This window comes from Epinephelus fuscoguttatus, linkage group LG3 (genome assembly GCF_011397635.1).
Source record: "Epinephelus fuscoguttatus linkage group LG3, E.fuscoguttatus.final_Chr_v1".
NCBI classification, from domain to species: Eukaryota; Metazoa; Chordata; class Actinopteri; order Perciformes; family Serranidae; genus Epinephelus; species Epinephelus fuscoguttatus.
Genome location: NC_064754.1, coordinates 38,050,193 through 38,062,644, shown reverse-complemented (window position 1 = coordinate 38,062,644; position 12,452 = coordinate 38,050,193). Strand labels below are relative to the sequence as shown.

At 40.2% G+C, this 12,452-nt stretch overlaps 1 protein-coding gene and 1 long non-coding RNA gene across 13 annotated transcripts in view; one reads left to right on the top strand and one right to left on the bottom strand.

Annotated features, from left to right (window-relative positions):
* The window catches only part of LOC125886040 (nuclear factor 1 X-type-like), a 120,649-nt gene extending 117,938 nt beyond the window's left edge, over nucleotides 1–2,711 (bottom strand). For 2 of the 12 annotated variants that reach the window (XM_049571949.1, XM_049571953.1), the window contains exon 1: nucleotides 1,823–2,708. In XM_049571949.1, coding sequence (XP_049427906.1) covers nucleotides 1,823–1,825 — 3 coding nt within the window. In that variant the 5' untranslated portion in view covers nucleotides 1,826–2,708. Of the gene's footprint in view, nucleotides 1–1,822 lie in introns of all 12 variants that reach the window. The other 10 variants (XM_049571959.1, XM_049571955.1, XM_049571963.1 and 7 more) reach the window with 8 other exon arrangements.
* LOC125886041 (uncharacterized) lies at nucleotides 2,015–12,083 on the top strand. Its single transcript, XR_007448972.1, has 3 exons — nucleotides 2,015–2,154; nucleotides 5,185–5,426; nucleotides 12,067–12,083. It is a non-coding gene; the product is annotated as an uncharacterized LOC125886041 (long non-coding RNA).
* The last annotated feature ends 369 nt before the right edge of the window (nucleotides 12,084–12,452 follow it).

The following is a 12,452-nucleotide window of genomic DNA, read 5'->3' as shown; positions in this document are numbered from 1 at the left end:
GACAGATATTGCAATTTCAAAAACATATCCAGCAAGTGTTTCAGTGTATATAAACCATTTAATTTCTATGTCCTGACCTCAAACCTGCTATTGAGGACTATAGAATTGTATTATTTAGTACAGTCAAACTGCTTAATCAACTGCAGGAGCCACATTATTGGTGCAATAGCAATACTGTGCTGTATTTTTTTAATTTCTTTTTTGTTTTGAAATTAAAAAAAAAAATCTGATTAGGTGCATACTGTGCTCTTCCCCCTCAAAGTGTTCTGTTTCTATATTTCTACAACTTCCGATCATTACCTCAGAATATTTAAACAGGTCTTTGGGAAACCAAAAGCTCAACAGATCAACCCTGTGAGCTACAGTATGTTATATAATCAACCTCAACAGTAATCTCTTGGAGTGATAATGAAGATCAATTATAATGTAGGTCACAATTTTAGGCCATTATAATTATAATTTGAGGTCATTATAATTCAAAGCCTTTGAACTGCAGCATGGCAGAGACTCTTTAATGTCAAGGAATCTTTTGCTAGACAGTAATCATCTGAGAAAACTGCAATAAAAACTGATAGTGAAAAATAATATTTATTTCTCTAAATGCTGCAGGGTTTAAAACTATAATTAGATCATCACCCGACCAGCTGAGAGTCTTCCTTTTGATTTTCTGCTCAACATTAAATGCTGTACAGAGGTGCTGCTATTCATGCGTTCGCACTTGTCCTGGGGGCACAAAGACAGTCTGTGTGTCACTTCACCTCCCCACCCCCTTGTAGTCGCTATAAAGTGTCATCAACTACGCAAATGAAGTGCCCATTGATAAAAAAACAAAACAAAACAAAACAAAACAAAAAAAAAAAAACAGCAGCCGTCTCAGACAGATAACGCACAGCCCGTTTGGAGAACGGTGCAACCCTCCTGCGCCACACAGACATATATAGGATGCTTAAAGAATATCATAATAATAATAATAATAATAATAATAATAATAATAATAATAATATTGATGATGATGATGCACACCCCCCATATGTGTTCTCTATATGCTGGGCTTTTCAGATCTCCGCAGTCTGCGGTCGCATGTGTGTTTTATTCTGTTTGATCTGAGCTGCGCAGAAAGATCAGCCTCCACTTTGTCAAATCTGTATTTACTGGGCCACTCAAACGCCTCTGCAAACAATTCAGCCTGCACAATGTTAACCCATCAGTGAGGCTAAATCTGTTTAAATTGGGAAAAAAAGATGTTTTACATTACATCCGAGATATCATTATGACAACGTTTGGAGAATTTTAAGAAAATTACGCGCAAGGGAGACCGAGAAAAGTGAAGTTCATAAAAAAATGCTTGACATTTTTTGTTATAAAATATGGAGATGCATTAAAACACATCACTGTAGTTGTACAAGTGATATAGGACAATAAGCATATTACAGTATTGACGAAATGTGGTTAATTAGTGTGAGTTTAGATGCTTCACAATTATCAAAATTGGCAGGCAAGCAAGGTGATGATACACATAACACACACATATTCTCTCTCTCTCTCTCTCTCTCTCTCTCTCTCTCACTCACACTCACACACACACACACACACACACACACACACAGGTGCGTTGTATCGTCATCGCTGGCCTCACACTATCAAGAGCCAAATCTTAGTCGGCGCGTCCAGCACAGAGCTGAGCTTTTACAAAGAAAATAAAAACCTTGAACTAACTGCGGGGATTCGGTGAAACACAAGCAATGTTTGGTTTATGTTCGGTCCTATAGACTTTACCCTATAGACCCAACAGAGGGGAACTATTGAGTTACACAGCACGTACCATTATAGCGTGGGGAGATCTGCCAACCCTCTCAATGCCCCATTTTCCTTTAAAAGTTCAGCTTCCAAAAAAGTGAGAGAGGGAGTGAGGGCTGAGGGAGGAAGACTTGGTCTCTTCGCTGTTGCCGGAAGCAAAAAAAGGACCTTTAAACAAGTCGGCCTTAGGCCCAGATAGAAAAAACACACAGCTCTTTCAAAAGTGGGTCCACTCTGCAAGAGATAGGAGGAAAAGAGGACAGCGGCTCCGATCCCTCCGTCTACCGCAGTTTGGCCTCAGATGCGCCCATGTCCAGCAGCAAGAAGTCAGGGAGACGTCTGCGTCAAAGTCCCGAGGTGCGTCCTTCAGCGGCCAAACTTGTCCAGCAGATTGGGAGACGCTCAAAAACTCCCCGCAATAATATTAATAACACGATTAAAAAAATAATGGACGGGAGAGGTGATGCAAAGTAAGTTGTGTTTATATTATTTTTCCGTGTGCAGTCTTTGCAGTCGGGCAAGCTTCTGTCTCCAAAACGTGTCCAAAAGCGGCTGTCTCCCGCGCCGCGCGTCCGATCTGTTTTACCCTCGTATCTCTCTCTCTCCCTCTCTCTCCTCTCTCTCTTGTTCCAAACGCACACAAACACACACACACACGCACACACGCGGAGCAACACACAAACGGGGGGACACCCCTGGTCCCTCGCCGCCTCCTCCTCAAAGCTGACGAGATGAAAGAGCAGCTTGCGTTTTTTGCTTCTTCAGATCGCTACAGCCTCGCCGTTAGCAGAATGCCTGCACAGCGACACGTAGTCGGGTCCGGGCTTCGGCGGGGCTCTGGATGCCTCGGTGCGTAAAATGGAAGCTCTCCGTGCGCTCCGGCGGCGACGACAGATAGCCCGCACTTCCCTCCCCGAAAAAAATATCAGCCACTAAATAGCTCACCTCAGCAGCGTGCGTCCTGTTTACACACACACACACACACACACACACACACATACACACAAATAATAGACGGGGAATTAGGGCAGTTGTTTACAGTGAAGGTGGGGGCCGGTGCTTCAGCCGGCAGCGTCGAACTGGTGAATTATTAGGTGAATTATTAATAAAGCGAGCGGTGTGCAGTCTGTCGCGGAGAGAGCGGAGCGGCCAGGGGAGCAGCTGGGGCTTTAGGAGAATTAGGAGGACCAGGGGCTAAATCACGGACGGCGGGGATTAGGGCTGCACTGGCTCCTACCTACCGCCTGCGTGTACTGTAGGTTTCAAGAGTGGTACTGTGGGCACGACCTGAGCTGCTCCCGAATTTAATTTCCGTAGTTTTAAATGATACAATCTGGAGCAAAGATCAACCAACAGAAAGGGTTCATTGGGTTCAGCGGGTTCATTCAAGGAAAGAGTCGCCCCTCAGTGCCAGCGATCTGTCTGTTTCAATGCAGTCGATCACGTTCAACAATATATAAAAAAAGCCTCTGTCACCATCAGTCACCGTGTCTACAGAAGTTCAGAGGATATGAGGAGGTTCAGAGGGGCTTTAAAAACCAGGACTTTCCACATTTTGGGGATGTAAAATGTAGTCTGGTAATATTGTTATTCACAGTGATGGTGAGCGCATAATGGCAGTGGTGGATTTCTAGCAAACTTTAAAGCTTTTATACAACACTTCACCAACACTGATTTATTGTCACAGTGTCTCCCAACAGAATGACGCAGCGAAGCAACAGGATTAAATGTGACTGAGATATTACAGACGTGTTGTATTAGAAGCCATAAAAGATCTGACTTTGGGGAAATAACTCCAGAGCGCAAAATGTGCTGCTTCTTATGAAAGTGCTGATAGTTGTGGAGACTATAGAGGCCTGCAGGAGCAGCAGCAGCAGCAGCAGCAGCAGCCAGGAGCAACAGAGCCGTCCAAGACAACAGAAAGACAAGACATGTGGACATGCTCTCTGATTATTTAGGGAAAGGGCCAAAGGGAAGTTCAAAACGTTAGTGGAGTTTCAATTTAAGACAGTGAGTTATTTATGTAACCTGTCCCTGTCCTGTGATGAAGAGCATCAAGTTTTGTTATGAATGAATTTGGCCAGCAGGACGTGTAGTGACATCATTGCGCAAAAAAGGGAATGACACAAAGACGATGTATATATTTAGCTGCAGATAAAAGTGATCTCACCTAACCCAGAGCAACAGTTTTAGAAAGCATAAAATAAGAAGCAAAGACAGGTTGAGAACCCTCGCACACCTTTTAGCTCTGTACCTACAGGCTCATCAAATGTTTAAAAGTCACCAGTTTTGTTTCCCATTTCAAATTTCAGGCTTTGCTAAACAAATAATCAAGAAAGCAAAATTAATATTTTTGCTCTTACAACAGATGAATGTAGTAATATTGATACACAATCTCTCAGCATCGACCTGTCTGTCTGTCTGTCTGCGTGCACACTGTGTTTCTATTCAGTTGTGCGTGTGTCGTTATCCGTCATTTTTAAAATCAGACGTCTAATGACATTCCTCCAACATGACGGCTTATCAATAATTAAACGTTGACCTCCCCACACATTTGGCCACATCAATTATTCATGCGCCATTGAATTTGTGATTTAAGTTTTTGTTTCAGCCTAATTTGGATTACTCCATTTCACGCGACAGTGTGTCCGCGCTGGGATGACGTGTGAGGATTTTATGGTGTTTTTTTAAAAGTATAGGTTACGGAGGCCCGGATGGCTCCTTCACTCAACTTACTTACTTTTTAAAATGTTTTTTTTTTTTTTTAGCATTAAGACCAACAAAAATCAATCAATAACTTCTTCACCTGCCCATTAATACTTCGTCAGGTCAGTTTTAAAGTGAGAGATTTTACTCCATATTTCGATCTTGTTTTTAAAATAAAATTTTCTTCATTTGTTAAAAATGTGCACGAGCTCAACGTGGGTCTTGGGTCTGATATTCTATTATTATAAAAAAAAATAAGGTTTGATTTTATTATGATATTTGTATTCATTATCATTTGGGACATGGAACAAACTACAAGTAGGTGTAGTGACACGTTTACACCGTTACCAAGGTAAACAGGTAGTTATAATCATGATGAATAATTAGCCTAAATGATGACGATAGATAGTGAAAGTGTTGAACATATTAAAAATAATGTATTTTCATTTTATTTATTTACTTCAACAAAAAACTAAAACAGTATAATCACCAAAAGCACTAGTAGCCAATGATATTTATACTAAATAATAATAAGATTAAAAACAGTCTAATTTATAATTTCCTGATTGAATGACATCAGCCTGAAGCGACTGTATATTATTCACAGCTTATTCCATGACCTTCCTAAATTTGTTTTTTCTTCCATTTTGTTTGAATATTAATTCTGGTGTCTTTTTACAGATGCTGCTGACTGGGAGGCTCACACATGCCCGACGGCCTGTTTGGAGAATGACCAGTTGATTGGAAACACACCAAAATGTGCCTCTAAACCCCGAATAATCCCAGGACACGATTTTTTTCTTAACCCTTAATGAATTTACAAACATAAGTCTGTACAGTTAGACCGTACTGTGTACTCAGCAGCACCAACAACTAAAGCCCGGACGCTGCAGAAGGCCAGACAGATTTTCTGCAAGTTTCAGGTGACAAAACGAAAACAGGAAATAAAATCGAGCGACAACAGAACGAAAAAAGGTGTTTTTTTTTTAGTTTTCCAGTGTGCAATCGAAAAGATGATTTCTCAGCATGACGATCAGATGTTATGGACATATGGATGACCACTAATCACATGTGCAATCCAAGGCTTTTTTAAGTGATGTCCTTTTAACAAAAAAAAAAAAAAAGAAAGGCCTGCAAACATATTCATAAAAATCGCAAAACTGCAGGAAAAAAATATACTGCCTCTTATGCATTTCACCTGCAAGACACATCCAAGGGGAAGCTGCGCGCAGAAAACAATAACATTGTCCAATAATTGAAAAAAACAAAATCACGTAAAGTTTATTTATAAACTGAATGTTATCATGATGAAGATATTCGGGAAAAGGGGCCTAAATAAAACAGAATTACACCTGAACTACATGAGGATGAACATTGCCGCATTTAATATACAATAAAAACGCGACAGCATTATTAATTATTAAAGTATGGACTAAAAACTGTGATTTTTTTTTAAAGAGTAGCTTGTTTAATTTAAAAAGACCAAAACACTTTATAATTTGCTCATTAGATTAGAATCATTACTGCTACATAGAGGAAACTAGTTGAATTTGTCTATTAATGTGGCTCAAATAATAATTTATTCTCCCTTGTCCCGATGCTGATGCACCATATGCTTATGGCAGTTGACCTCGTTTCAATTAGGCAATGATTTCCATGTTTTTTCTGCAAATAATGTTGATGAGAATTTGGACTGTTGCTCTAACCTAAAACCATTCTTTTTATGATAGCTTAACCATCAAAACCATTAATATTATTGTGTTTTGTGAAGGCAGGGGGCACAATAATAAAATAACTCAAATGTCATAAATCCTTAAATTACATTATCAAAACAAAATAAAAGAAGGAGCCAAGATAAGAAAAGTTGATGAGTTTTGCTCTTTTTAAATGTTTCTTGGAAGACAAAATAAAATAAAATAAAAAAAAAAATCACAAAAAATAAATTCAATTGCTATGTTCCAAAAGTTACAAAAACAAACTGGAGGGAGATTTGTTGGCGTGCAGCGGCCCTGATCATGTAAGGCAACTTATAAGCATCAATTAGGCTGAGCTTTGGGTTAATGAAAGCCCTGAGCGGTGTATCTCACCACAGCCCCCTAAACCTAAACCAGCCATTACTGCCGACCGCAATGGCTCTGATACCACACTGTTTTAAGACCCAGCATTATGTGGGCAATAAGTTCCCTAAACCTCACTGTGAGAGGAGAAGGGCACACTGTGGGATCAGACAGGCAAAGTTCAGACAACACAGAGAGACTTTTCTTTTGCTTGTCAGTAAACCCCAAAATGTTTTTTTCCCCGCTCAAAATTACAAGTTTTAGATTCCCGGCTGGAATAAAACTGCAAACCATGATTGACATGTTGAAAGGTAATTATCAGAGAAAAGAGCAGGCGACAAATTGCAGGTGATAGATAAATTGCAGCAGATAAATATTATCAAAGATGCACCTGGCACCAGCTCTTGTTTACAAGTTTAGAGGGACAAGTGAGAAAAAGAAATAGTCAGATTGTGAAATCAGCCATATGAACTTTAATCAACAGGTACACATTTTATCAAATAAATGATTAAATACTTAAGTGTATCATAAGAATAACAATATAAGGAAACATCTCATTATTTTTTAAGTAGTTATAGAGAGAAAAGTGCCTTTGAGCAATTCAGAAATCCATGGAGCAGATGTTTTACACACCTGTCTGAGTGGCAGGAGCACAACATCAAAGTTAAATGTCTCGCCACCCAAATCAAAATCCCAACACTCTGATTTATGTCTAATGTGAAATAATTTATAATTACAAATAAAGATAAACTGAAGTGATATAACTCGGGGTGAACCAAGGTCAAAATAACACAAATGAAAAATCAATGTCCTCAGAGGCGAGGGTGAAACAGAAAGACATTCACTAACCCTTATTCCCTAAAATAAAAAAACAAACAAAACAAGGGGAAACAAAGCAAAGGGAAATGACAGCTTCATTGTGCTATTTACAAAATGTATATATTTTATCTACAAATTTGCAGAGCTACTCAGGCCGAACAAGATGACAAATAGAACTGTGAACGGTCAGTGGATCTAAGAAAAAAGCAGACAAGCTACATATCTGAGCTGGAGAATAGAGAATATTATACCTAAATGATAAGCCAAAAGTTAGACTCCTAACAGTGCCAGGAGTCCACAAAAGAACACTGCACAGCTACAAAGTACAACACAATACAAATAAAAACCAAAGGCCTCAGTCCTGCTGCCACGCTTTACTCTGACTCCTGTATCCCAGCCTGCTCTCACTGCCCTCTGCTGCAGTCAAGTCAGGGGAAAATTAAATACTCACTTGGCCTTATACAAAATATACTCTGCACCAAGACCATATGTCAAACTCAGTGGAACTCTGTTTTTTCCTCTCTACAATCTTCATTCCTCTCCCCACTGAAAGAAATGGCCCGGAGAATTCTGCGTCTCTGTGCAAGGAGTGCAATAAGCGGCAGGAAAGGAAAGGAAAAAACAAGGCTCTTTTTGTCTGCGGCGGCCGAGGTTTTTATCCCCGCATTGCCGAGTGTTGTCTAGCATTACAAATCTCAGCCCTGGCCTGGATGGACACAGGAGGACTCTGCTGGCCCTGCTCACACTGTCTGCATCCTTTACGCTCTGCCATGCAAATAAACCCGAGTGAGGGAGCAGCTGAGGAGGGAGAGCGAAGGAGATGGAGGGTTTGTTTGAGGGGGGAGAAAAAAAAAGATGGAAGGAAGGAAAGGGAAGTGAAGTGAAGGAAGAATGAAGGATGGGACTGCTGCAAAAGAGGAAATGTATGTGGCAAGTAAGGAAGGAAGGAAATAGTTGGTCTGAAGTAGTCGCATGGAGACAAAAAGAGAGTAAGTCTGTGTGTTTGTGTGCAACAGAGATAGAAAGAAAGAGAGAAAGAGTGGGTACTAACCGGCCGTTGGAGGGGTGAGGAATGCCCGGCCCTGGCACAGGGGAATGGGATGGAGGGTGGAGTATGTTCACATCGCTGCTGCCAGACGAGCACATTCCCACTACACGGTCATGGAGACTTTTTAACCTACAGATTTGGAAGTAACAGCAGGAGAGTTTTCTCACTTGGGTGCCATAATACAGGTCTCAGTCTATGTTTTATTAACCGCTGCAGAATAAGGCCTCCAAAATTATTACAGGTGATGCTGAAATCATCTGCTGAGGCCAAAAAACAGACCTGAATAATATGGTCTTTTCTTAGGGGCATTTCTATTCAGAGGTTGACAGCAGAGATAGACAGGAGATTTTAAAGTCCACATATAAGTAAAATAGGAGTGCTCTTTCACTACAAAAAAGGGTATGTTAGACTAAAAAGTAAAACCTTGTCTTCTCCTTTTCTACTCAAACATGTTTAGTGGGAAGAATTAAAAAAAATGAGGGTTTGCCAAATACACTGATTATCTTATGGTAAAATCCTTTATACATTCAATTTACATCAAAATATGTTCCAAAACTCAACAAAAGTTAATGCGCTTAGACAAAAACAATCTAAAATCACAAAATATTATAACTTAGGAAAACTATTAGCTTCTGGAATAAAACTAAATGTATTTCCCTATGTTTTACATATTGTAACCATAACCTAAAATACACTCCTGAAGGACACCTGTGTGGGCTGATTGGTAATCTACTGTATCTTATACGCTTTTTTGAGTACCAGCAGTTATTATTTGACAATATCAGAGAACATTATTTTAAATGTCCTCTAGTTTAACAGCAATAATAATAATGAACAACTGATGTGAGCACATCCTTCGTGTGCCCCGGGTAATTATGTAGAAAGTGTGATTTGGAGGTATTTTTTATTTTATTTGAGTATTTTAGCAAGCTTTAGTCACTAGAGACTTTGCAGATTAATATTTTACACAATAAACACTTAACCATTTTTAAAAAAAAATATCATCAATTGTTATAAAAATAAACAACCAAAATGTATATAAAGTAGTAAAAATGAGCTTCACCTCAACTATGTGCAACATTAAATTGATGTTAATGCACCAGTAATAATAATAATCCAGTGATATAATATAGAATAATGTGATACTTTGATACCTAAAGTACATTTTGCTAATAATACAATGCAGGGATTTTATTAGTAATCTGAGTACTTCTTCATATTTGAGAATATTTCTATGGTTTTAATGCTCATGTCAAGCTCTGCATATTTCACAGTGAGGGGTCAGCAACAAAAGATTATTAAGCTTTAACATCAGTAGAATGCAACGTGAGGAACGTGTCGAGCCGTTTGTCTTTCTGAAGACAGACCTCGCTTTTCTGAGAATTTTTCTGAGGCAATGTGTGCGCAAATGTCTGTGTCTTCGTCAGTGCAGGAGTTTATCAATGGCTGACATTAGGCTCAGCTTTGATAACACTCACCAGACACACACTGTTTGAGTGATAAAGAATGAGCATGAGCTCAGTTTTGAATCTGTGAAATGTGGATTATAAACAAGACAGCAGTCATATTATTATGATGATGATTATTATTATAAAAAGTTGAACTTTTAGTTCATTAATCAATTAATTAATCAGCAAAAAATGACTCTGCAACTATTTTTTATATTGTTTCAGTCATTTTTCAAGATAAAAATGCAACAGTATTTGCAGGTTTCAGCTTCTCCTATGTGATGACTTTCTGTTTGTACATGGAAATTAAATATCTATAGGTTTGGGTTAAAAAGAAAACAGTTTCAATTCTAGAAAATCTGTTTTTTGTTTGTGTTTTTTTTTTTGTACATTTCATAAATTCAACAAATAATTGACTAATTAAAAAAATAATAGTCAGATGAGGATAACTGTTGGTTGAAGCCCTGTTATAAAATAGTAATTATTGTCTTATTCCTCTTAATGTAATTATTATTATTAAATGCTGTTCAAATAGGAACAGCAATATTAAACACTCAACCTGCTCTTAAGGACACAATGACACACTGCGGTCTGTGTGTGTTTGTGTGATACTCCCTGACATCATTCCTCTTTGTGTCATAAACAGTTAGCAAACGTGACCTGATGTGAGGTCACCTAAACTGCAGCACACACAGGCTGTCATTGTGTCTCCATGTCTCCACCCACTCTGTGAGCGGGCACGACTTCAGCACCGAGCAGATTTGTTCTGGGCCGGGCAGGTCAGCAGCGGGCGCGGTGTAAAAGTTAGTTAGTTTATATGTTTGTGTGAAGAGGAGGAGGAGGGCGGTTGAATGGAGGTTGTGTGTGTGTGTGTGTGTGTGTGTGTGTGTGTGTGTGTGTGCGTGCTCCCCCAGGAGAAAAGAGGACTCCTAATCTGTTTTCCTGGCTCTTCTTTAAAGGGAGAGCAAGACACACTAGAGGCTCCCTCTGATCTGCTGCCCCATCCATCCCTCACTTTCTCTCTCTCTCTCCTCCATCCCTCCTTTCCTCGCTTCCATCATCTGTCTCTCGTTCCCTCTGCTTTTAGCCCTCGTTTTCTCGGCCCCCCGTCCCTATGCTCTCTCATCTGTTGTGTTGGCCCGCTCTGGTCTTTGTATGGCGACAGCCCCCATCTCCAGATACTGCCTAAGAGCTCTGATTCCACTTAATCACTCAGTTTTTTATTAGTTTTCCCTCGCAGGGTATTTTGTGTTCTGAATTGCGTTTATCTATTATGCTGTTTCAGATTTATTGCTTTAGGAGGCAGACTGTGTGGCACACTACCCACCAATACGGTACACGATGCTGTGATCTCTCTACGTCTGCCCCTCTTTATGCCTGTCTGCTTTCATCCCTTCAAAATTAAATGAACAAATACACAAGGAGGGTGCCGTGCCACACTCGCTCACAACTCCTCTCCTACTTTTTTCCTATACTTTTTTATTAGTTTTCTTTTATTGGGCGTCTCAAGCTCTCGGCTGCATTTATTTAGCATGCAGCAAAGACCACAGGGGAAGAGTATGTGGCATCAGTTTCTCGGATGGTACTCTACTCTTGGATCCATCTGTCCTGGCATCTTTTGCGCCTCATTGCTTTACTTTTCCAATTTCACAATAAAAATGAAACTCACAGGTATGGCTTTGTCTGTGAGCACAGATGTCTGTCTTTGAAAGATTTTTCTGTAATTAGCAGAATACTTAGAGCGGCTTAGTAGTGACTGTGGCACCTTTAAATCACATTGTGCTTGGGCAAAAAAATACTGTTTATTATTCATTAATTGGGCGCTACTGAGAATTTTTAGCAAACAAACACTAATGCTCGAGGTCATTTTGTTGCCACAGCTTTGCCCTGCAGTCTGAACTGCTTATTTCTACTTAATTAGGAGACATGGCATGCATACTCAAAATATTTTGCCCCAAAATGGCGGCACACCATCCCGGCCCTCCATTTTGTTCTGTCACTGAATCGAGTCTGGATCCTGCACCTGACTTGTTGGACCAGTGTTTGCATTTGAAAATACCCTCTCTCCATGCCCCGTTGTTACTATGCACCCCTCTTCTGGTTACTGGTCACCATGAGTGTCGTTAACCTGCTGCACCAATAGGAAGGCGTCCTCTGACTGACGTCCCCTCCTTCTCCGCTCTGCTTCCAGGGGCTTCCTGTGACCGGGGGGGAAACATGGGCGCTGGCCATCACCTCGACTGAATCCAGAACCAAATGAGAGAGAAAGAGTCTGAGGGATAGGGGGGAACAGAAACAGTGAGTGAGCGAGGATGCAGTAAAAAATTATGATTATAAAACGATAATCAAGACAAAGCGAGACACATGATGACCATGTAGACGACAACAGCTCCTTTTTAGGATGAAAAAAGACAGAATAAAAATTAATATTCATGACCCTGTCCCTCCCATCCAAATTCAGCACCCTCCCTTCCTCCCTCCTCCTCACTTCCTCTCCCCTCCATTGGGTGGCAACACTTGGTAGGGCACATGGTGAGACAGCTGTTGCAGGGCAACATGGGCATCTGTGGTGCTACA